At 36.8% G+C, this 25,451-nt stretch overlaps 4 protein-coding genes across 7 annotated transcripts in view; 3 read left to right on the top strand and 1 right to left on the bottom strand.

The window, feature by feature from the left end:
- On the top strand, positions 1 to 17,917 carry LOC111787575 (protein ENHANCED DOWNY MILDEW 2-like). 4 transcript variants are annotated; one of them, XM_023667589.1, is made up of 19 exons: positions 1 to 278; positions 448 to 877; positions 951 to 1,047; positions 3,032 to 3,085; positions 3,157 to 3,299; positions 6,149 to 6,239; positions 6,325 to 6,423; positions 6,890 to 7,137; positions 7,226 to 7,315; positions 7,401 to 7,955; positions 8,110 to 8,257; positions 8,340 to 8,441; positions 9,717 to 9,809; positions 12,850 to 12,891; positions 14,727 to 14,837; positions 15,254 to 15,325; positions 15,775 to 15,893; positions 16,005 to 16,068; positions 16,151 to 17,917. In XM_023667589.1, exons 2-19 carry the CDS (start codon positions 468 to 470, stop codon positions 17,735 to 17,737), a joined length of 4,125 nt encoding a protein of 1,374 aa, XP_023523357.1. In that variant the 5' UTR covers positions 1 to 278; positions 448 to 467; the 3' UTR covers positions 17,738 to 17,917. The 4 variants fall into 4 exon arrangements, with proteins under 4 accessions (XP_023523357.1, XP_023523356.1, XP_023523360.1 ...); XM_023667588.1 differs by having other exon boundaries at positions 442 to 877; XM_023667592.1 differs by having other exon boundaries at positions 434 to 877.
- A 1,995-nt stretch (positions 17,918 to 19,912) lies between these two features.
- On the top strand, positions 19,913 to 21,103 carry LOC111788902 (probable long-chain-alcohol O-fatty-acyltransferase 5). Its single transcript, XM_023669474.1, has one exon. The coding sequence runs from the start codon at positions 19,983 to 19,985 to the stop codon at positions 21,063 to 21,065; it is 1,083 nt and encodes a 360-aa protein (XP_023525242.1). The 5' UTR covers positions 19,913 to 19,982; the 3' UTR covers positions 21,066 to 21,103.
- A 1,577-nt stretch (positions 21,104 to 22,680) lies between these two features.
- Positions 22,681 to 23,812, bottom strand: LOC111788884 (probable long-chain-alcohol O-fatty-acyltransferase 5). The gene has a single exon (XM_023669446.1). It carries the CDS (start codon positions 23,745 to 23,747, stop codon positions 22,701 to 22,703), a length of 1,047 nt encoding a protein of 348 aa, XP_023525214.1. The 5' UTR covers positions 23,748 to 23,812; the 3' UTR covers positions 22,681 to 22,700.
- A 1,266-nt stretch (positions 23,813 to 25,078) lies between these two features.
- Positions 25,079 to 25,451, top strand: part of LOC111786139 (V-type proton ATPase subunit e1-like) — a 3,827-nt gene continuing 3,454 nt past the window's right edge. The window contains exons 1-2 of the mRNA XM_023666483.1: positions 25,079 to 25,158; positions 25,264 to 25,411. Of these exons, the coding sequence (XP_023522251.1) occupies positions 25,314 to 25,411 (98 nt within the window). The 5' untranslated portion in view covers positions 25,079 to 25,158; positions 25,264 to 25,313. The remainder of the gene's footprint in view (positions 25,159 to 25,263; positions 25,412 to 25,451) is intronic.

Below are 25,451 nucleotides of genomic sequence, written 5' to 3'. Positions count from 1 at the left end.
TCACTCGTTATTTCGTTTGCAGTTTTCCCCCAAAAATGCCTTTCTCTTGTTCTCCACCGGTTCCGTCGCCCACTGGTTTTCTCCTGCATTAATTGTCGCCGGCGATTCTACGACGGCTACCGGAGTCCGATGATTCTTTTACTACTGAATGATGGCTTCAACTGTGGATTCTGCCGGCCTTAGGTTTCCGTTCACGGGTTCCTATTTTCGCTGCTAACTTCTCTGAAATGTTTGAATAGTTTATTGTTTGGATTGAGTCTCTGCCAAAGACCATACAGGTACCTTTTCGTCTCTGTCAATTACCTACTTACCTTCAGAGTTTTCCCTCATTTCAAGAACTCGTGATTATTATAGTTTGAGAGAAAACGAATATCCTCTGGGATTACAGAGGAGATTCTCAAGCATGGTTTTTATTGCAGCTCATTCAATTTAGTGGTTAAGTGGCAGGACTGGAACAAAATATAGTAATGGCGTCTTCGGACGACGAGGCGGAGGCCTTGCCACTGTGTGTTTCAAATTATCACTTCGTGGATCATAAGGAAGAACCTGTTTCATTCTCCATTTTGCCGATTCTATGGGATGGAGTGGACAGATTGGATGGCGGCCAAGAACCTGTTTTCCTGCATGGAACAGCTGATGATGGACTTCAAAAGGTTTATAAACAGGTAACTGCATGGAGGTTTGATGTTTGTGGTACAAATCCAGAGATATCGGTGCTTTCCAAAGAAAACGTGTGGATTAAGCTTCAGAAGCCTAGAAAGAGCTTTGAGGATACTATTAGAACCATCTTGATTACAGTACAATGCCTTCATGTTTTAAAGAAAAATCCGGACACACCTAGCAAATCTTTGTGGGATCAATTAGCCAAAATCTTCAGGTAATATGAAGCCGTTTAATCTTTCAGTTGGATGAATTTGTATTTGTCAATTTTAAGCCATTCATTTTCGCAGCTTGTATGAGGTGAGGCCTTCACAAAATGATTTGGTGGACCACATGTCTCTTATCAGTGAAACTGTCGAAAGGGATGATCAATTGGCAAAGTCCCAGGTTCTGTTTAATTTTTATGCAGGCAATGATCTGATTTTTGTTTATTTGTTTTGTTGGATAAGAATTTTGTATGGGTGTGAAGAAGAAACAAAAGGGTGGGGGAGGGGTTATTTGATACATTCCCAAGTCCCAAATCCCCGCTGCCAAAAAAAAAAAGGCTTAAATAATTTTTAATAGTTGGAGAAAAATTCATTCGTGATAGACAGCCGACATGCTATATTGTACTCGATCCATTCCGAAATTGTATGATATATTCATTTCCATCCTCAAAATATATTTTATTTTCTCTTTTTTAAAATTTCCTTCAGAACTCCTAGAGTCAAGTTTATCAAAGAAACTTTACCTTTCATAGAAGACAATTGCTCCACAATCTGAAGCTTGAAATCCTCAATTTCAGAGGGAACTATCGTGGTTGCTTGTTGGAATGCAAGTAGTGAAAGTACACTTGGTCAATCTCCTTGTAGTCAGCTTGCAAGCACACATGCCTATTTGGGTGAAGCAACAAAGTAGGATAGTTGTTTCCATCACCTCTCACAAGCATTGATTTCATGGTGCTGAAGAGTCCAAATACTCCAAAAACTCCTAACAAGATTTCTTTTGGGATTTTAGATTACTTCCAAATCTAGCAAAGTTTATTAGAAGGAACAATGTTTACCTTGTTGAGGTACTTGAAAGGAATGTAACAAATGTTTACTGTTGAGTCACTTAAAAGAAATGAACGAAGGAAAAGTAGTAATTAACAAACGAGAAATCTGATTTTACAATTTTCTTTCTTCTGGTGTATGCACAACTAATCCCTTTACTGTGAAATTGCATTAGTTCTCCTGAGTATGAATCTTAACCACTTGTTAATTCTAGAGATAGAAATGAGGAATATTAATATGCTTAGCATGCATGTTTTATTATTTGAAATCATTTCATAAGTAGTATAGGTAGAATAATGATTTTAATGGCATGACTTCGTCATTTTGTTTGAATGAAAAACAATTTCATAGATGATTTAAAATTACAGATGAGGGGGAGGAAAGCCATGCCCCACACCAAAGGAGATTGCAAGAAAATCTTCCAATTGGCTGTAACTGTAACTGAATGAAATGAATAACTGTAACTGATTGTTGAAACGAGAAACACTGTTCAAGATTGCCACAAAAGTAAGGGAGTGTAAGAAATGATCAATGGATTGCCCTTTGTTGACATTGAATTTCCAATCTTTTAGACTCGTGCTTAAAGGGTAGGGGAGATAGCCTTGGGGTTTGCTCCATTGTTGCAATTTGTATGGAGTTATTTTTGGAAAGAAATATTAAAATTTTTAAGGGACAGGAGAATTATTTTGGAGAACCTATTAATTAGGATTTCTTTTAGCATTATTGGCATCTTCAATCAACATATCTTAGAGAACCCAAAAGATTTCATTTGACAACCTTTTCTAAAGATTCCCTTTGATGGGTTTGACTTTTGGGTTCCATCATTCCTCGTACCCTCACTGTATTATGTACTTTTTGGCTCAATATAAATGGAAATGTCTGAAAATGTTATACATGACAGTGATGGCAAAATAATATTATCCCCTTCGAAGTGGATGACTTGATCTGTATGCATGTAGGGCTCTCTTGATCTTGTTCAATTCCATCTACCTTTTCTATGACAGTTTTTTTCGCATTCTTTTTGTGCTTATTCATGAGTCATTATGGAAAGGACATACAGTAAGAATCACCGGAGGTTCAATCTCACCTAGGTTTATGACTTTTGCCATTATTATATATATATATATATATATTTTTTTTTAATTATGAACTTTTGCCAGTTGCATTATTTCCCTTTTGATCCATTCATTTCTTGATTTATGTTAGAATATATTGTAGGTTAACAGCAGTTAACAGTGGTATGAGTCAGTTTTGCTTTATGGCTTGAGCTATGTTTTAATAGAATTTATTTTTAATGAATTATATAATCTTCTTACCATGATGATTTATGATCTGAACAGTTCTTACTTGCATTCCTTGAAGAGAAGCCCATTAAGAAAAGGTCATGTCACGAGGTATTGCATCATTGCTGTCAAGTGCATGCCTGCAAGGTTCTTGTTTTCTCATCTTCTGCTTGTACTTTCAGGATGTGCAATGTACAGCGAGGCCTAGTTTTATAGTTGATGATTTAGATGATGAGGACATGGTTGATGATGCTATTGAAGAGAGTGATGATGACGTTTTTGACTCCGTCTGTGCATTTTGTGATAATGGTGGTAACCTTCTATGGTAAGCATTTCTGTTATTCTTTGTCGTGGGATTAACATTTTGGTTGATCTTTTAATTATGTGCTAACCAACATTGGGCAAGTGGGGAACATGTAGAAAACGTAAAAGGGACTATGGGGAATAGGTTTAAACTTCAGGGGTGCTACTACTAAAATATTCAAATCCTTCAAATCTTTGACAACCAAAGGTTGTACGACAGATGGTTGTCATAAGAGATAAGTTGAAGTGCATGTAGATTGACTCGAACACTCAAAGGATGTCAAACGAAATTAAAACTTATGAAACATAATTTTGAAATCTATGTTATGTTTTGTGGATTTCCCAGGCATTCATTAATTGGTGACCGGTGCGTGTTAGTTAGAATTTGTCATCATTCTGACACTTTTTATGTATCATTCATTCAATAGCTATTGTTGTACTATTCATTGCTCATTCTTATCACTGTTGGATAGGAATGTAACTGTTCTTTGCCACCTTCACCATATTCTTAAAAACAGAAAAAACTGAATTTAGACACCAGATGGAATTGTGTAAATCAAAATGCTTCCATAATTATTTCCACAACAAGCCATCAAAAGTGTTAAGTGCAATTAATTACACCAGGTAGCAGCAATGGGCTTCAATTGATTTACCACAAGGTCAGAAGCCTATTTGTGAAGGTCTTGATGTGCACAAAATTCCTTGACATTGTGGCCAAGTTTGTCACCTCTCATTTTGATCTATGGCTGGGAACATTTTGTCGTTCCTCCAAGGGCCTTTGGTAACTCATCATCAAACGAAGTGACCTTTGCTGAAGAGAATCAAGGTGAAAGTCTGTGGTGGGCTCATGATCACTACCAAGTTTTAGGAATAATTTTGGATTGGCTTGGCCCCTTTAGCAAAAGGCTACCAGAGGCTTCATTTCTTAACCTACCAAAATCATCATCTATTATAGATTATCGGTGGGACTTCACAACCTTTAACCTGTGACATTTGTCTATGAGGACTTTTTTGGGGATACCAAGATACAAAAGTGGGCTTCCTTCTCCCATTCACACTCCTCCTTTTACCGCCTGATTATAGATGACAAATGGCATTGGTTATTGAAACTGAGTGGCTTCTTTTCCCAAGTCTTAACTCCTATGATTTCTCTTTGGTTTCTTTATTACTTGTATGCCTCTCATGGCCACTTCCAAGCCAAAACAACCATTCCTAGATCTACATAAGGTGGAACATTGAAGGTGCACAATAGGTAACATAAATGAACAAATTGGTTTTGTATTTGAGTTGTTGAGAGCCAGAGCTATGACTACGACAAAACAAGTAGATTTATACATGAAAATTTTGCCCTCTTCTTGAGACTACGATTAAATTAATAGGTAAATATTTTTTCAGGCTTCCAATCAAACACCCATGAACAACCAAAGCCTTGCAGCAAAGAAGCCCAAATATTTCCACGGAAGGGGAGTGGAAAAATAGTTTATCCTCCCTTGTATTTAGGCAAAACATGCAGCAGCTTAGAAAGTTCAAAATTGACATTTTCGCTGAACTTTATCTACCGAGTGGCCAAGAAGCGAAACCAAGATAAAATGTTCATCTTTCTTGGATTCTTTGACTTCTGTAAACTACACAAATTTTCGGAGGAAAAGTTGCTGCAACTGATTGTGACAAGTGATTTTACTGTGAAATCCAGAACTGTCCAATTTCTGGAGAGAACTTTTGTAACTTTCCTTTTCTTTGAATATGTGAACCACCTAGCTTTCTTCCTTCCATACTCATGGATTACCACGGATATGATAGGATTAGTGGATAATTAGATATCTTAGTTAATTCCTTAGTTGATTAGGATTATGATTAGTTTGTTTGGTCAATTCATTAGTTAATTAGGGTTTGAATTTGTTTGTTTTCCATTTCTCTATTTTACAGATAATTTCCTCTTGTATTGTTAACATTTGTTTGGTAATAAATATTGTTTTATAGACTTCTTGAGAAATCTTCTTAGTCACTTAGACAACACCAATTTGGTATTGGAGTGACCATCTGGGCCAACGTAGGGTTGCTCTCTTTGGAAAGCTTTTGTTTACACAGATCACAAGGAGCTTTGTGGGCTGTGCTTGTTACTCAACAACACACTTATTTACTAAGGGGATATCTTTTAGAGTACCCTTTTTTCAAGATTAGAGAGGAAATTTCAATAATTTTTGCGAAAGAATGGAATTTTATAGGACACAAGAAGCAAATTCAACGCTAGAAAATCTTCTTTCAGATTTGAATCACGGCCAATGGAGGAGACTAATTGGATCAATTTACAACAAATCAAGTACTTGACAAGGCAAAATTTTGGATAATATAAAGAATGTTAAAAAAAAGCCAAGAAATCACTTGGAGTCGTGAAATTGCACAAGAAACCTCCACAAAATTACGATAAGATTTTGCATAAACCTCCACTGATATGGTAGGATTAGTGGTTAATTAGATATCATAGTTAATTAGGATTAGGTTTAGACTGTTTGGTTAATTTCTTGGTTTATTAGGATTAACATTCGTTTGTTTTTCAATATTCTATAATTAGGATTAGGTTTAGACTGTTTGATTTGTTTCTTGAAATCATAGTTCAATGGAATTACTGTTTTTATTTTTATTTATTGTTTAATTTAATAATGAGAAATGGACATTTCACGGAGAGAACATGAAGGAATATAAGAAGGGCATACAAAAAGGCAGCTCAACTAAATAAGTCAGACCCTATACAGGAAAGGCTGCTAGTTTTAAATAATTAGATCTGATGGACAATTACAAGCTGTTGAAAATTGATGCCCAAGTTGAAGCATTAAGCCTAACAAGTGATTTTCATTTTGATTTGTCATGCAGCTGTGATGGGAGGTGCATGAGGTCCTTTCATGCAACTGAAGAGAATGATGATGAATGTTTGTCACTTGGTCTCTCGAAAGAAGAAGTAGATGTATGCAATATTATATTATTTTTGTTCTATATGCTTGCCTACTCTCTTTGATAATTTTCTTTAATAGATACAAACTTTTTTGCAGGCAATTGAAAACTATTTTTGCAAGAATTGCGAGTATAAACAGCACCAATGTTATGCTTGCGGGAATTTAGGTTCATCTGATAAAGCTTCTGGTGCTGAGGTATGGGCTTAATAATGTATACTGAATTGATGTGTTGGATTTGTTGACTTCTTTTTTGACCAGAATCAAAATTTTACATCAACAAAATGAAAAGAGACTATTGCTTAAAGGTACAAACTCCATGGAGGAGCGGAAAACAAAATAGTAAAAAAGACGATTAAAAAGCAAGTACAATGCAGAGAAATTTTAAATGATGAATATGAGTTACAAGGACTGTCGTTTTTTTTCTTTCTAGCTCGCTAATGATCATATCCTCTTGATATTGATTTCTTCTTTGATTCTAAGGACTGTCCTTTTTTTCTTTCTGTTCTTGCATGGATTTAGAATCTTCGTTATTTTAATTTTAATTTATTTATTTCATTGTTAGTTATGCCAATATCCCATGGCTCCCCTTTTTGGTTCACATAATTTTAGGCAATTGTCTGTCTTTGATCATTACCTAATATGGTTTATCATCACTTTTCAGGTATTCCAATGTGTAAATGCAACTTGTGGTCATTTTTATCATCCTAAATGTGTTTCAAAATTGCTTCATCGTGAAAATAAAATTGCTGCTGAGGAACTTGAGAGGAAGATTGCTTCTGGAGAATCTTTTTCTTGCCCTGTGCATAAGTGTTCTGTTTGTGAACTTGGTGAAAATAAGAAAGTACACGAATTACAGTTTGCTGTTTGCCGTCGTTGCCCAAAATCCTATCACAGAAAATGCTTACCAAGGTATCATTTGTATTTCTGTATGGTGAATTGAGTTTTTTTTTTTATAGTTTTGCTGCTCAAGTGGTTGAGGCATGCGTGGCTTTTTCAGGAAGATCACTTTTGAAGATTCAGACGACGATGAAACCACAACCAGGGCATGGGAAGGGCTATTACCTAATCGCATATTGATATATTGCTTGTAAGAGTGCAGTGATAGCTGTTACTACTATTGATTTAATCAGTATTAGCCTGTTAATGTTTTTTTTTTCTTTTAATTTGTCCAGAGACCATGATATCGATGAGGACATTGGGACTCCAGACAGGGACCATATTAAATTCCCTGGACTTGAAAAGAGTAAAATTCCCATCCAGCAAAAGAAAATTCCTACATTTGATACAAGAAAAGGGAAAACAATAGATTTTCGTGGGATTAGGGAAAGAGTTGTATCAAAAAAGGAAAATATGTCAGATGACCATTTTCAGGGAAAATCTGCTGCAAAAGTATCGAAATCATTTGAAAGGTCCTCATCTGAAGGGAAGGTTCTTAGCAAAGAAGCTGAGAAATCATTGTTGGGCTCTGAGTCTAGAAAAGTGAAATTAGGTAATGTTTCAAGAAAGTCTTTGAATCAAAATACAGAATCTGTCCGCATGGACATTGATAAGACTATCAAAGGGAAAAAATCCTCAGTTGTAAAGTCTGCCGCATCAACCAAGAGGTCTGATCAAAATAAGGCTTCCAAGGAGGATAACAGTGAACCGGGCAAGTCTGACACCTCTAAGCCTCTGACAAAGAAGTTGAACAGTGGGATGGTTCAATTAGATGCCGATACGGAGAGGAGGTGGTGAATGCATACTACTTAACAATTGGTTTCTGTTTCATTTTTAAAATAAAAAAGGGATAAAGGAATTATGACAGTTCTAAACTCCCATGAATTGCATGTTTACATTTTTTGTAGAACTGACCTGTTCTAAATATCTTTACTTGTGATGTAGGCTAATGGATTTAATGAAAAATGTTGCATCTTCAATTACTTTAGAGGACGTAGTTCAGAAACACAAAGTACCATCTACTCATGCATACTCTTTAAAAAATGTTGTGGACAAGACAATTAAGATGGGGAAGTTGGAAGGTTCAGTTGAGGTACGGAATCATTAGTCTGATATAGTACACTTAAAGTGATCTTGTAGTTTCTTACCCTTGAATGGTCTACTGTTTTGGTTAGGCTGTTCGAGCTGCTTTACGAAAGCTTGAGGAAGGATGTAGCATTGAGGAAGCAGAAGCTGTTTGTGAGCCTGAAGTTCTTTATCACATATTTAAGTGGAAGGTGCTAACAATTTCTTATTGCACCGTTCAAAATCACTTTTTCTTTAGGTTTTAATTTTTCTGCATCTTTGACCAATTATTTAAGGAAGCGTAATCTTTCACTGACTATTATTTTGGGTGCTTGAATTCCTGAACTATTTTGTGCTTATATATTATACCGAGACCTTGCATACTAGGGTTTTATTAATGTTTTGAAAAGGACAGAACTTTTCACTGTAAACGTGAAAAGTCATCGGTAAAATATAGAACCTCCCTTTGGGAGTGATAGGGCAAGGTCCCATGGTCGTGATAATTTTCCTATGGCCTTTTATTAAGACATCTGGCGTCTTTTAAAATGAGGATAAGCTTAGGCGTTGGACTAACTTTGATTTGCTATGTTTCGAGTGGTATCCCTATTTAGGGCTCTGTGCATGGTTTGTAATAATATTGAGAAGCTTATGCGCAATTTCCTTAGGGAAGGGGTGGAAGAAGGAAAAGGATCGCACTTGGTTTGATGGGTGGTCATTGAGATACCAGTTTACTTGGGGAGGTTGTTTTTAGGCTTGAGAGAAGGGATGTTCGAGTGTGATGAAGGGTTTTTCTTGCAAATCCTTTTTTCTGTAGTTTCTTGACTTCCCCCTTGCGTGAGTTGATTTTTTCTACTCTATGGAGGATGAAGATTCTAAGGAAAATGAAGTTCTTTACATGACAAGTTTACATGACCAAGCCAATACTATGAATCAACTTGTGCGATAAATTCCCTCATTAGTTGACCCATTTTGTTGTATTCTCTATTTAAAAGCGGAGGAAAGCCTAGATCACATTTTTTGAAATCGCATCTTCTGACGTTTTACCTTTTGCTAGCTCAACACAAGAACACTAGTGATATGATTGATGAGTTCCTCCTCTATTTGACTTTTCATGAAATAGAGTCAGTTCTTATGGTCTTGCTTGGGGGTGTGCTATTTTGTGAGGTGAGCGGAATGACAGAATGTTAGAGGGTTAGAGAGGGAACCTATTGATGTATGGTCCATCGTTAGATTTCATGATTCTTTTCGAATTATTCTTTAGACACCATTTTGTATAGTTGGAGCCCTTTTCTTTAATTGAGCTTTCTTTTGTGCGCTCTCATATTCTCTCATTTTTTTTTTCAATGAGCTTGGTTAGTCAGTATTAAAAAAATGGGATACAATATGTTAGCATGTGTTGAATTCTTTGTTTCCTTCAGATAACTAATTCTTGGTTGTAATGAGATACTATTCAACTTTTATTTATTTTATGAATTCCTTTACTGTAGAACAAACTGAGAGTATATCTTGCACCGTTTCTTTATGGCATGCGCTACTCCTCCTTTGGTCGTCATTTTACAAAAGTTGAGAAACTTCAGGAGGTAATACTTATTTTGGTGCTATGTTTTTCTTTGGCAAACATCTACTTCGGTAATTTTATCTTCAACTGTGGAAGCATGGTCGTGATACTTATTATACTTGTTATATTGTGTGCTCAAGGAACATATTAGGTAATAATAAGATAGACCTGGCCGCAAAATAACAGCAATCCGTTGTTGAAGCCTGATTGTGTACTGCACACTTGGACTCCTGACGACAAGAAACATATGATGGCACACAAACTAGAATTAAGCAGTACGACCTAATTGGATATGTGAGATGGTCTTACCCTCTAAATTTAACCTCCCATGAAAATCAGAGTTATGGGGCATGCTTATTTCTTTGCTGTTATGTGGGGTATTTGACTTGAAAAAGAATCGTACAATTTTTAGAGGGTTCAGAGATCTTAGGAGGTGCTACATTTAAAGCTTCTTTATGGCATCCTTTTATGAGACTTTCTTAATTATCAACCTGGTTTCATTCTTTTGGATTGGAGTCCATTTTTATAGTTAGTTTTGGGATTCCGTTTGTAGACTTGTTTTTTTGCATACACTTGTAGATGCCTTCATTTATTTAAAGCTCAGTTTCTAATAGAAAAGAATATCCAAAGAAAGGAAAAACTGCCTGTCTTTGTCCCTATCTCTGTCTCTGTCTCTCTCTCTCTTATATACGGTTCATTATATAAACACAGAACAGACTTACAGGTAAACATAATATAAAATAACATTCCCCTAAGTACCCGAAGGGTCCTAAGGACATAAAGCCACGTGTCCTACCTTCTACCTGCCCCTGATAGTTTCTTCAGCTGGGAGACATGTTGAAAATTTGGAAAATATTAGATCCCTTGGAAATCTGCAGCGATAGGCAACCTGTCCCACATGGACCCCTTGGATGGCCATGAAATTGACTGTTTTATGGCTATAACCCAAATTCAAGCTCCATCTCTTGCTTATGTTTGTCTGCTAGAATCTTCATACTTTGTTTGGAGAATTATGAGTGGCCGCGTGACCTTATTGCCACAATACTATAAGATTCGACATTTAGTTGGTCTGATTACTTGTAATTTGTTGGGCCGTTCTCCACTAAACTCAAAGTTCATCCAAAACAACGTACCTTGGGATAGCTGATGAAAATAAGAGACAAATAGGATGATGTACCATATCAAACCAGAGGTTGAGGAGGTTGCCCATTCAACAGTTACAGAGACTTTACCTAAGTAGAGGTATGGTATGAAGTACACTTGGCCCAGGAAATCCATCCAATTCACATTGTTGACTTGTCTTCTACAAGACCGCAAAGATGGGTAAGACAGCAGTTTACCATTTTTCTTTGACCATCCCTTGCAACCACGGCATTTCTTCTTTGATGAATGCTTGAGCCACCACCATAGCCGTAAATGGGTGTTTATGAATCATACTTCATTAATTGGTCTATGACCTCCAGTATGGGATCCATGCCTTTTCGCCCACCTTTTCTTTTGGTAGCTCAATTGTAAAATTTCATTCCCCTCCCTCTTTTACCCTGTATTTCTGGAATATGGTAATCCTTCAATCAAATTCATGGAGATATTGGACCATGGTAGTTTTGGTATTAGGTAATTTTTTTTTTCTTCTACAAGAAACAATTTTGATCACGTGTAAAATTAACAAAAAGGGTGTAAATTCCATGACAACTACAAAAGACTTTTTCAGTTGGTTAAAAGAGAGCATAACTATATGAAGCAAAGAGGTTAGACAATTTACGCCACAAAATATCATAATAAATAATAAGGTCGAAGAACACTTCAAAAGTGTTGTTCCAAAAAGACTCTTTGGTTTCTTTCCTTCCGAAGGACCAACAAATACTAACCTTCGGTATAGGGTACAATGGCTACAAAAAATACAAGCCTGGAGACGTTGTGCATAGTTCTTTCTTATTGTGTCGGCAGATGGGGCACTTGGATTCAAATTCTTTGACTCCCTTTGTCATGCATTCCCAATCCATGTCTCTTGCGAACAGTTTTTCTGTTTTTAGTTCCTGTTGGATGTCATTCCACAAATTTTAAGTGGTGTTTTGCCACAACATTTTAATAATATGGAACTTTTTGGCAAATTTACCTTTGAAAGGGCTAACACCATCAGCATGATAGCTTTTTATACGTGAAAGAAGATGTGGATTTCTTTTGGTTCAGTTGTATACATAGGTATGTGTATGTATACATATATTTTGGCATAAGAGAATTTCATTGATGCATGAAATATTTCAAGAAAACAACCTTACAATAAAGGGCTTTTGCTGAGTCATATATATTGAGAGAGATTAATGACAAAACGTAGACCTAAGGCAGCAAGGAAAAAAAGGCTATTACTTCTGAAGGCTGATTAAATATTCTGAAGGTGCATTTGAAGATTCTTTGGTTGCTTTCAATCTACAAGGACAAAGAGTTACTGATCCAAAAAACTTGGCTTCATTCGTAAGCCCATGAACGCACAGGCATGATTCTTTAACAAACTGGGCATTGTGAGATAAAGATCAATTTTACCCAGCTGCTTGCACCGGAAACTTTTGGCAACAGAATATTGAAAGTTTTTTAAGAGCAGACAACATTGGTCTTAAAAAAGTAGGCATAAGTAGCTCAAATTGGATTATTGGGAAACAGAGAACTCCTGTTTTGCACCTTATCATTTGTGTTGGTACTCAGTACCTATTAAATAAGTTGAGTACTACCTACTTCTAGGGAAGTTGGTGATTTATGATATCAATTGTACAATCCTGTTGTTTTGTTATCTTCTAATAACTTTGAACACCAAGAGACAATACAAGAACGTTTTCCCCCTGCTTTCAAGGAATTTTTTGGGAAGGTATACATTTGCGTTTCTTATGTGTGATAGCAGAAAGAATTTGTTAATTGGCAGTCAGATGTTTTGTCTGTTCAGCGCTATTGTATTTTTTTTTTCTAATTTGCTTTTTTTCTTTTAGTTTTTATGTATTTCTCTCGTACTCTTTAATTTTTTTCCTTCTGTGGAGTCCTTGTAAACATTAAAAATATCTTCTATGATTCAGATTGTTGATAGGCTTCATTGGTATATACAGAAAGGCGATACAGTAAGTCTATTATGCTCATTTGTATATTATTTAATATGTAGGAGTACAATGTATTATTGCTTTTTTCTTCGTACAATATTTTCTAAACATCATTACGATGCTATATGTTACCCTATAATCTGACAAAACGTGAGGTTGAATAGAAAATTATCTATATATGATTCTTATTCCATTCACTAGAATCTCACATTCACATATATATATACATGTACGTATGTATTAAATATATGTGTATATGTATGTACCTATGTATCTATGTATATAGATGTACATGAAAATTCTAAATTAAAGAGCGATATTGGACAAATAACCAATGGTCACATAATTAAGCTAATTACATCATTGTACCCAAATGTACATGCTACATCTCTCCCCTTAAACTATAGTATATACGTTAGTCGTGCTTAACTGGTTATATCTTTAGTCTATTCGTGGTTCTTTATACCTTTGGGTAGATGTCTCCTTATTTCTTTCTAGTTTTTTTCACAAATTTTGTGGATACCAAGTTTTGCATTTTTTTCATGGAAAAAATGGGACTTCATTGTATTTAGTTTGACAATGAAATGCTAGATTAGAAACAATATGATATGGTGCTTGATATTGAAGCCCAATTTAATCAACAGTTGATATGTCTATATTACTTAACACACAGACTGTCATCACTTTGTTTCCTGATTCGACATTTAAACTATGAGAGCATCCTCCGCTTTTACTCTTTTTGAGATTACCTCAATGAAATGCTAGACTAACTCTTGTTGGGGGGTTTTTTTTGTTATTATTTTTCAGATTGCAAGGATTTGTTGCTTTCAGTTTGGGGTTATATAGTTTTTCTTTCAAAGAAAGGTTTAGCATGTAATTTTTCAATTATAAATGAATGACTGTGTTTTTGTTTTAAAAATAAAATTACTAATTTCTACTTGAAATTTCAGGTTTATGTCTAATAGGCTCATGAACTTAAGATAGTATCTTTATCAACCGGACCTTCAATCTTGTGTCTAATCAGTCTTTGAATTTTAAAAGTGTTAAATAGACCCCCAAACTTTCAATATTGAACACAATAGGATCCTAAATTTTCAATTCTTTGTCTACTAGGTTTGTGATCTTTTAAAAAAGATGATAAAATAGGTTTAAGACCTATTAGACACGAAATTGAAAGTTGGAGGACCCAATAGACACAATTTTGAAATAGTTCAATGAAAAAAAAAACAATCACTTTTGTTCGTAACTTTTTGCAATTTTCTTAATTTTGAAATGTCCTATTTTTGTTTCTAGGATTTCATAAAAGATTGTAAATTGTTCTTGCATTATCACAACAATTTCAGATTGCACCTAAGGGAAATTTTAAGCCGCCAATTTTCAAATTCGATATCATGCTTGATATATGTCACTTAAAACACAAGTATGCAAGGTATAGGTAATTTTGTTGTCAACCCTATACAAAACTTAAGGTATAGGAAACTACTGACTGTAAGAAGGTGTGGCTGGCACTAATAGTTTGGATTCGCTCTGCACTTCTTTTATATTGAGCTCGTACCCAACTTTTCTTAATTTATCAACATCTTCCAGCCTTGTAGGGGATGTTTGTGACACCAAAGGGATAACGTCTCCCAAATTGATGTTGGACACTTTAAATACTGGTGGCATCGTTTGTTTGTCTCACAAAATGATCAGAGATTTCTTTTTGGGTTCTAGTAATGTTTGTCGTAGATCTTTATTTTGCCACCCACCTGGGTTCCTGCCAATTTTCTGATCGCATCATGTTAATGTTTCTGTTTCATTTTTATTTTTTGTCATAATTGACTCTTGCTGCATACTAAAGTTTTTCCCATAAACAGATAGTGGATTTCTGCTGCGGTGCTAATGATTTTAGCATTTTAATGAAGAAAAAACTTGATGAGACGGGTAAACCATGCTCGTATAGAAACTTTGACTTTATTCCACCGAAGGTATGCCAACCCAAACTTTTACATTTTAAGTATGTTGAAGTCATATCTGTTGTCAACTTTATTAAGCTGTATGGATACAACATGGCGTTATTTTAATGCTGATTTGGATGTGTTCTTAGGGAAAAAGGGGAAAAGGATGTCACAAAATTATTAAAATGAACATTATGTTGCTTTATGGATAATGTGCGTTGATTTTACTTTATCAAGGCATTTACTCATACTCTCACGTTTGCCAGTTATTTGTTTACTATTGACTTTGGAACTCTTTTGCCTCAATGAGATTGCTTCTTTTAGCATCTGTTATGAGACTTTCGCGCGTTTCTTTTCATCTCAGTGGCCTGGACCTTGATTTCTACATTTTATAAAGTTTGTTGTGCATCTTGATTGCCGGATATTGTTCATGGCTATTCTTGCAGAATGTTTTCAATTTTGAGAGAAGGGATTGGATGACTGTGCAACCCAAGGAATTGCCTAAAGGATCTCAATTGGTGAGAACAATTTCCCTCGTGTTTGCTTTTTGAAGATATGTTTTAAAGAAGTTTTTTAAGTAAATTTTATAAATATAAAATGTCAATGGATGAATTAATTTATTTTCATTAGTAAGCATGGGAGATCTTAATAATCTTTAATTCAAGTGAGATATTAACTACTTTTGACTTATCAAGTATACAGAGGGGTGAATTTTCTTTGTATGTAGTTTTAATTGAAAATTATTGACTTATAAAATATTACATTCCTACATGATTATTGGGCTTGTACTTCATCATTCAAATTAAATAAAAAGGTTGGTGACATATTTAAATCAGTAATATTTTGTTCGATGTCAATGCGTAATTAATAGAACATTGATTTATATATGATGGCATACATGTTTGGATCTCTGTGGCTTATAATAAAATGTAGCTGACTGCCTCCCTTATGTACCTCGCAAGAGTAGATCATGGGGCTAAATCCTCCATTTGGAGTTAAAGCTGCTTTGGCAAACAAGTTCGTCGATAAGGCTCTAGAGTTTAAGCCAAAGCTCGTTATTCTTATTGTTCCTCCTGAAACCGAGAGGTAATGGTGGTCGGTTTCTCCTCGGTATATCTTAGCACTTCCTTAGATGTTGTATGGAGACAAAGCACTTGATGACATTTTCGATGACTCGTATTATATTTTCTACTGTAGGTTGGATAAAAAAAAGACTCCTTATGACCTGGTTTGGGAGGATAATGAGTTTTTGTCAGGAAAGGTATTGCAATTAGCAAGATCCTGTTGCAGTTTCTTGTAAATGTTATTGAGATAGGACTCTGATTCCCTTTTTTCCTTCTCAGTCATTTTATCTTCCTGGATCTGTCAATGCAAAAGACAAGCAGATGGATCAGTGGAATGTCAGGCCACCCGTGCTCTATTTGTGGAGTCGTCGTGACTGGGCCGATAAACACAAAGCCATAGCACAAGAGCACGACCATCTCCGCCCCCGAAAACAAGAGGAATCAGAAAAAGAGAAGACTTCTGATACCTCAAGGGTGAGGCAACCAGAGGAATCTGAAAAGGGAAAGAGTTCTGATTTGTCTAGGCTAAGGCAAAAAGAGGATTCAGGATTGGGATTAGGATCTGAAACCTCAAGGCCAAATCAATCGGAGTCGGAAAAGGGCCGAAGCTCTAAAACTTCTGATGATCATATTCATCTCAATGATACATTCCTGTTGGAATCTGTAATGCCAGCAGATGAACCAGAAGATTCCAAGAGTGGGTCGGTCTCCTGTGACGTTCATAAAAATGGGTCCATGAAAGCATCGAAGAGGGATAACGACAGAGAGAGTCTTGACAGTCGAGACCGCCGTACTAATCTGTCTCCTGAGGCTCCAAGAAAGAGGCAGCGTTTCGAAGAAATACCTAGAAGAGGTGATGGTGAGACATCAGAAGAGAGCCGACGTGATGGTAAAAGGCCTTCTCCAAATGTGAGTGATCGTAGATCCTCGTTGGCTGGTTTGTTGTCCAGTTCTGAGGTGGGAGGGATTGGACATCAGCAGTCGGGGTCGACTAAGCCTGGTTTCGATGCGAACTTCCAAGCTACTAATGAAGCAGCAGCACGAACTAGCGTAACTAACGACGTTGCTCGATATGCTGCTGTGGGAGGAATTGGACATCAGCAGTCGGGGTCGACTATGCCTGGCCAGAATGCCAACTTCCAAGCTGCTAATGAAGCAGCACGAACTAGCACAACTAACGACATTGCTCGATATGCTGCTGTGGGAGGGATTGGACATCAGCAGTTGGGGTCGACTATGCCTGGCCAGAATGCCAACTTCAGAGCTGCTTATGATGCAGCACGGACCAGCTCGACGGATGCCATTGCGAGAAAGTACAACCAGGAGCCTCATCCAATTGGGACAAGTGGATGGTCAAACAATACAAGCCTCAGTTCTGAAATTGGGTCTAGACAATTTGAGGACCGTATCATCGATCAAATGGGACGACATGCTGATGGCCTTAATTATGCACCCTACACTACTGGGCACAACGCATACATGAGGGACTTAGAAATACGATCACAACTTCGTCGTTACGGGCATATGGATACCGATAGTTTAAGAAGCAATTATCAAGCTGGACCTGAACCTGGGTATAACAACAGGATTGGGTCATTCCCACCTACGTATGGGCATCTCGGTACGCCCTCTGAACCATCTCACTGGATGAACACTTCAGCGACGCAACGATACATGCCTCGACTCGATGAGTTGAACCACACCAGATTGGTAGGAATGGGCGCTGGGCATCAGATGAATGGCAGTGGCACTATCGACCCGAGAGCACACCATCCCCCTGGTTTCAGGGGTGCGCCACAGGGGTTCGCTTCTGGTCCTCAGTACCCATATTCAAACCAGAATTCAGCTGGCTGGCTTAACGAGTAGGCTGCACCCGCACCCGCACCCACACCCGCACCCGCACCGCACCCTCTAAATCTTGCTTCACCTTACAGCAACTGTAATGCTTTTTTTGGCCAAGAAACTATTACTGGATGGATGCTGTACATGACCGTGTATTAACTACAATATAATTATAAATACTAATAATTAAAATTTCTAACTTAATTTGCAGTCTATAAACAAATTAATTTTGGATATTTAAGGAATTGATTTTAAATTGGGTGCCTTTGGAGTTGGGAGTTGAACCTGCTTACCCAGCCCCGGAGAGCTAGTTGAAGCTTTGGACGGAGTGGGCCCTGCTTCTTAGGGTAGGAGTGAAGACCGATTTTCTACTTCTTCTTGGGCTGCGAGTGCTTGCGACTCAGAGGCAAAAGGACACTGACCGGCGCTGCCTTAAGAGAGAGACTGCACCGGAAGAAGAAGAAGAGAATGAGACTTAACAGTATGTATAGGTTAAAGAAGAAGAATAAGAGAATGAAAGATGAATACTGAACCTGAACCGATATGACTTTTAATGAGACTGAACAGGAAGAAAAGACGAAAGATGAACGAGACTGAACAGGAAAGGGAAAGACTGAAGCAAGACAAGAAAGAGGAATTCCCCTTTACAGTTCTATAATCAATGAATGAGCAGCTTTAAAAGACGAAAGCAAGAAGGACGATACAGCTCAGTTGATCTAACGAGACCTATATTTAACCTTGGAAGATTAATGGTTGTCTGAGAATATAATATTAATTAAAATGTTGCTAATACAATTAATGCTGAAATCATTTACCTTAAAAAATGATTATGGAATAAATATATAGAGTGAGAAACTTCATAGAAGGGTAAATTTGTAAAAATAAAAAAAACAATAAAGCAAAAATTCTAAATTCATATTGATTTTTGCCCGTAAATTTAATAGATATTGTTCGGTTTGCTTTCGTTTGCTTCTCTTCACCCTCTATTTACTCCGATTGAATAGAAGTATACACGGTTGGGTTGGGTTGGTGACCTGAACAACCTAAATAGAGTTCACAACTCAATCTAACCCAACACTACATTTTCGAATCGGGTTCGTGAATTTTCTTTTTTTAATTATTTCGTAAAAAATCATACTTATCCACGTGTATATTACTAACTAAAATTTCATAAATTTCAAATTTCAAACCTTCCTAAATCACAATACACCACTAACATCAACTATAACTATATATTACTATGTTTTTGAACATTATCATATTTGTTTATGATATATGGCTTAAAATATAATAATATACACAATAAAATAAAATTGTTCCAATAATTAAACAAAATAATCTTACGTGACTATGTATATTTTGCTAAATGGGACCGAGACTATGTTCTTCGTCACCACTTTTGCCCCGCTATAATTAAACAAAAAAATCTTATGTGACTATGTATATTTTGCTAAATGGGACCGAGACTATATTCTTCATCACCACTTATGTTGTAGTATATTAAACGTATGTTTTTTCTTATAAAATAATATTGGAATTAGCAATAAAAAATCTTTTGAAATGATTATATTTTTTTTGAATATATATATACTAAAAATGAATAAAAGTTTCGTAGAAAACTCGAACCTTCGAATTCTCTATGGTGTGGAAATTGAAATAGAAGGAAGGAACCGACTGTGGACATTTCTAGTTGCTGGTACAATGTGACATGTAGTGGGTGAATCAAAGGCTTCATTTCTCGGGATTTATTTTTAATAATAATTTTGATTATTTTATTTACCATTTAATGTTAAAACATTCATTTCCGACATCAATAGCACTTGAAAAATAGCCGAGGAATGAAAGAGTACGAGCCTTGTTTAGGATGTCAGTTGTGCTTCTTCTCGATTAGAGAAGTAGAACGGGGAGTGCACGTTATAACCTTCTAATTTTCTTATCCATTCGATTATACCAACTTTTCTCAGAACGTAGACGTGCCGTTCATTTATATAATTAAATATTTCCAAAAAAAAAAAAAATCTAAAACCAATAAAAAGAAATTAATATTTTGAAAAAAAAATAGTTTATTGGATCTCAAGGATTCGATATTGACAGCTACAACTCATAAATGCATTAAAAAAAAAGTAATAATATTGCCCTATCCCTACAGAATTAAATAAAATAATAAAATAAAATAAAATAAATTTAATTTAATTTACAAAAATATTTTATCGATAAACATGGTTTTATCTGTATCGTTTTGATCTCCTCCATCTTCCTCGCAACGAAAATGGCAGATGGCCATTCAACCCTACCACCGACCTCCGCCGCCGGAAACCTAATGGACGGCGAACTCTCCAGCCTCCTCCAGGTATGGTCCATTGCCATTGCTCTCATTTTCTATTCTTACTATGTAGCTTCCAAAATCCCTAAGGGACTTCCCCGGCTCCTCTCTCTCTTCCCCGTCCTCTTCATCTTCCTCCTCCTCCCTCTGAATCTTCACTCCTTCCATTTCGGCGGTCCGACTGCCTTCTTCCTCGCTTGGCTCGGCAACTTCAAACTCCTCCTCTTCGCCTTCGATCTCGGTCCTCTCACCTCCTTGCCGCTCCCAAGCCTCCTCCACTTCGCCGCTGTGCTCTGTCTTCCGATCAAGATCAAGAAGCAAAAACATCCTGAAGAATCTAAGAATCGAAGAATCGTAGAGCCGATTGTTCTTTCCGTGAAGGTTTTGCTTCTAGCGATTATCATTCGGCTTTACAGTTACCGAAATCGTATGAATCCAGCGATGATTTTCGTTCTTTACTGTCTCCATATGTACATCGGCATCGAAATCGTTCTCGCTCTGTGTTCACTTCCAGCGAGAGCGATGATTGGAGCGCCGATCGAACCGCAGTTCAACAAGCCGTATCTCTCCACGTCGCTTCAGGATTTCTGGAGCCGTCGATGGAATCTCATGGTTCCGAGTATTCTACGCCCGGCCGTATACGATCCCACCCGTTCCATAACTTCCCGCATTTTCCGGCCCAAGTGGGCCCAATTTCTGGCCATGGTGGTTACGTTTGCTGTCTCTGGCTTTATGCACGAGTTGATGTATTATTACTTCACACGTGTCGCTCCCACATGGGAAGTCACGTGGTTCTTTGTCCTGCACGGCGTGTTCACTGCGGCGGAGTTGGCGGCGAAGGCTGCGGTGGCGGCCCGGAAAATGCGGTGGCGGGTTCCCCGGGTGGTGTCCGGGCCGATGACGGTGGGGTTTCTGATAGCGACGGCGAGGTGGCTGATGTTCCCTCAGCTGATTCGAAATGGCGTTGTTGAGAGCACAATCGGCGAGTATTACGTTTTGGTCAACTTTATGAAAGACAAATTTGTTTGAATAATTTTAGAAAAAAAAAAAACAAAAAAGAAATTAATTGTTTTCTTTTTGTTTAATGTTTTCAATTTTAATGATGTAATTAATCAATTAAGTGTTAAATTATGATGTAATTAATCAATTATGTTTTTGGTTTTTTAAAAAAATTAGTTGCTCGTTAATAATTTTTATTTTAACATTTTATTTGTTGACCGTGATCACCTTCTCAAGTCACGATAACGATTTAAACGAGGTATGTCTTTATCTAATATGCCAACTTTGACAATCTCATAATCATGGCGACTAGCAAAATCGAATAATTATCAAGAGTTTGAAATATTTATTTTATCACGAAATATGAAAAAAAAAAAAAAATACAAATGATTTAACATTAATTTAGACTTTCTCTATTCTTTCTTTATTATTTATTTTATTTGTGTAGGTATTAAATCATAAATTTGTTCTTAGAAATTGAAATTTTAAATAAAAATATATATTATTTAATTAAATTTATAAATATAAATTATTTCTCATAAAAAGAATCTCACAAAATGTAAGACCTAGCAGATATTGTCCTCGTTGGGGCTTGGGCTTTCCCTCAAGGCTTTAAAATGCATCTTCTAGGGGAAGGGTTCCACACCCTTATAAATGGTGGGTTGTTCTCCTCCCCAACCAATGTGGGGCATCACAATCCACCCCCTTCGGGGCCCAGCGTCCTCGCTGGCACTCTTTCTTTCCTCCAATCGATGTGTGACCGCCCTCAAATCCACTCCCCTTTGGGGCCCAGCGTCCTTACTAGCGCACCACCTCGTGTCTACATCCCTTCGGGGAACAGCGAGAAAGCTGGCACATCGTCCGGTGTCTGGCTCTGATACCATTAGTAACGACCCAGATCCACTGCTAACAGATATTGTTCTCTTTGAGCTTTCTCTTTCGGGCTTCCCCTCAAGGTTTTAAAACGCGTCTTCTAGATCACACTCTTATAAATAGTGGTTTGTTCTCCTCCCCAACCAACGTGGGATATCACACAAAATTAAATGGATAATTTAGGGTTTAAAATGTCTTCAAGTTTAAATTTTTAAAAAATATTTTTAATATTAAGTAAAAATATTAAAAAGAAAAAACCAAAATGGAAACCCACGTATGAGCATTAATAAATAATTTGACCTCGATATTTACAAAAATAATAATAATAATAATAATAAATAATAATGTCCATCAATATTATATTTTGTTGATATATTTGTAAAATTGAAATCTCGATGTCGATATTTATCATAAAAATAAAATAAATTTAGAGCGCGATCTTAATATATTTTAGAGTTTTTATTTTTTTAAAAAAATTTAATAATATTTTTATGATAAATATGATATTTTTATTAATTTAGACTAAGTTTAATAATAAACTTTGAAATAAAATTTTAATTTAGTTTTTTCAAATTATTTTTTAGCACCAATTGTAGTTAGCTACTAATGGGTATTATTAATTAATTTATAAAGTCTTTTTAGATTATAAATTTTATATAATTTACATTATTATTATGTTATACAAAAATTAAATAAGTTTATAAAATGAAATATTTTATTTATAAAAAACTATATATTTTTTTTCAATGTAATTCGATAATTTCTATGAAAGGAAAAAGAAGTAAATAACTTTCATTTCACATACCCCGCCGCCGCCTTACATTCCCCGATAACTGCGGCCACCGCACCAGTCTTCAACAGCGGCGGAAAGAACAACCACGCGGCGGTGATCACCACAAACGCCAACGTCAACGGCCCGGCAACCGCCCAATGAAGCCGCCAATTTTCTCCCAAAGCCTTCTTCACCCAAAATTCCAGCACCACACAAACCCCATGAAGCACAAAAAACCCAGTAACCTCCCAAGTCGGAACCGCTCCGGTGACATAGTAAAACAGCAGCTCATGCATCAGCCCCGACACCACAAACGTCGCAAACACTGCCACAACCGCTGCCCGTCGCCGCCCCAAAACGCCGCTCACGGCGGCCCTAACCGGCAAAAATACAGACCATCTTAAAGTATTCGAAACCAACAAATTCCATCTCCTCCCCCAAAAATCCCGGAGCGACGTCGCCAAATACGGCTCGTTCGACGGCGGTTCGAGCTCGATTCCAAAACCCCATCTCACAAACGTATTAGACAGACCCAAAACAACATCAATAAACAAATACAGAGACACACAGTAAAAACAGAGCATAGCATTCGGGGACAGATTTTGGGCGAAATCATCGCCGGCGACCAAGACGGCGAAGAGAAACCCCTTCGCCGGCAGATTGAGCGGCAATTTGGGGGAATCGATGGTCTTCAACGGTGGATCCGTGGGTTTTTGAGGATTTTGAGGATCTGGGTCGGGCTGATTTTGCTTGATTCTGATCGGGAAACAAGCGATTGAGACGAACAGAGGGAATGACAATGGTGGGTCGGTAAATAGAGGGCCGGAATCGAAGCAGAACAGAAGGAGCTTGAAGGAGGCGAGCCAGGTGATGAAGAAGGCGACGATTCCGGCGAGGAGGAGGGAGGAGAGAGGGAGAGGGAGGAGGGTGTAGAGAGAGAGGATTGGGAGGAGAGAGAGAAGCCTTGGGAGACCTTTGGGGAGCTTGGTGGAGATGAAGTAGGAGTAGAGTAAAGAGGCAAGAACGGCGGCGGAGATTTTGAGTAAGGTGTAGAGATCCGCCGCCATGGGAGCGATTTTGGAGCTTTGATTTTGTTACAGAGATGATGGATTCATTGGGGGAGGAAAGTGCTCTTAAGATGTTGAATTTTAACATTTCCATAAATGTCCACCTCTCCTTTTAAACTTCTACCAAATTTTCGATATAATTACGAACGCATATACGTTGACTTGCATTTAAAACAACGAGTTTAGACTAGTTAAGTGTAATTTAGCGACTCTAACTTAACCTATTGAGGTAAGTGACTTTAATATTGGTGTGGTCGGATGAACGGAATGATATACGAATGGCAGCCCCTCCACATGACAACAATAAAAAAAATTGTTTGAGATTGAATGTACGTGACATGGAAAGTAAGAAAAATATGCACACTGATGTGGCACTTCCTATCACGATCATGCTCGTCCAGAGTTTGTTGCCTATAGCTGCATGCCACGTCAAACCCTCTACTTAATTTCATGTTGTATTGTCTTATTATTAATTAATTAATTAGTTATATAAAGTTGCTTTCAAATCTTCTCTCATTTTTATTTTTAAATTCCGATTCGAAACTCTCTCTGTCCGCACTTTCTAAAACCTTCTTCTCAATCACTGAGCGTTTGTTGCTCAACCATAAGCGACGCGACTTTGAGGTAAATACTTTTAATACAATTAATGAGACGGGAACTTGTTGACATTGTCACTTTAAAGATAAGACAATAAATTAATTTTATAAGACAAAAAGTTGTTGGAAACTTAATAAGGTTTCCATGAAGTTACATATTCTCGAGCGGTTAGAGCGTGTATTCGTCATCATCATTCCTGTAAGTATCGATATTATTAATATTAATCTGCCTTCCAATTTGCCTATAAAATTTTTAAATTACAAATTTAGTCCCTGAAATTTCAATGTTATAAATTTAGTCCGTAAATTGTGAGATCAAAATATTTTTTTACAAGGATATGAAAACCTCTTTCTAAGACACTGTTGTTGGATGAACAAAGTCCAAATGATCGTGGGTTTATGAGTGAGGAATATTAACTCCATTGGTACGAGGCCTCTTGGGGAAGCCCAAAGCAAAGCCATGAGAGCTTACACTCAAAGTGGACAATATCATACGATTGTGGAGAGTCGTGTTCGTCTAACAACTGTTTTAAGGTTTGAGCGGTTACAAAAACAGGTCCATATAAAATTAAAACCATTTATATCTAATTGATTCATTAAAAAATTATTAAATAAAATTTTAATTTAAATGTAAAAAAGAAAAAAGAAAAAAAAGGTGGTATTGGACCTAAGCCCATTGTATTCGGCCCATTAAATAGTATGACCCGACCCGATTACTTCGCATCTCCAGATTCCGACTAATTTCCGATCTATTTTGTTCTTCAGATTTCTAATATCCTTTTATTGTTCCCCACAATTCTTCATCTTCTTTCTTGGTATCGAAACGAATCTACTTTTGTTTTTTTCTTCAGATTGTTCTGTTTCCTTTTTCATTTGATTCAAATTGCATCCTGATTTTCGATTTCTTCTTTTGATTGTAGCGGTTTTGATCTTTTGATTGCGCGCGGTCGAGGTCGAACCTGAATTAACAATGGGATTCTTGGTGACGTCCCTGATTTTCGCTGTGATTGGAGTCATCGCATGTTTTTGCTCTCTAATTTGCTGTAACAGAGGAGCTTCGACTAATTTGTAATGTTCCTTGTGCTTAATCGATTATTGTTTTTTTTTT

This window comes from Cucurbita pepo, chromosome LG02 (assembly GCF_002806865.2).
Source record: "Cucurbita pepo subsp. pepo cultivar mu-cu-16 chromosome LG02, ASM280686v2, whole genome shotgun sequence".
Lineage (NCBI taxonomy): Eukaryota > Viridiplantae > Streptophyta > Magnoliopsida > Cucurbitales > Cucurbitaceae > Cucurbita > Cucurbita pepo.
Note: the sequence above shows the minus strand (reverse complement) of the source record. Positions and strands in the feature narration are given on the sequence as shown.

What these genes read in the sequence shown, in the direction of transcription:
- LOC111787575 (XM_023667589.1), top strand. Translation starts at nt 468, where the DNA reads ATGGCGTCTTCGGACGACGAGGCGGAGGCCTTGCCACTGTGTGTTTCA. An exon ending in ATATACAGAAAGGCGATACA is followed by an intron (nt 12,892 to 14,726) that starts GTAAGTCTATTA and finishes TCCCATAAACAG; the next exon opens with ATAGTGGATTTCTGCTGCGG. An exon ending in TTGACTTTATTCCACCGAAG is followed by an intron (nt 14,838 to 15,253) that starts GTATGCCAACCC and finishes CTATTCTTGCAG; the next exon opens with AATGTTTTCAATTTTGAGAG.
- LOC111788902 (XM_023669474.1), top strand. Translation starts at nt 19,983, where the DNA reads ATGGCAGATGGCCATTCAACCCTACCACCGACCTCCGCCGCCGGAAAC.
- LOC111788884 (XM_023669446.1), bottom strand. Translation starts at nt 23,747, where the DNA reads ATGGCGGCGGATCTCTACACCTTACTCAAAATCTCCGCCGCCGTTCTT.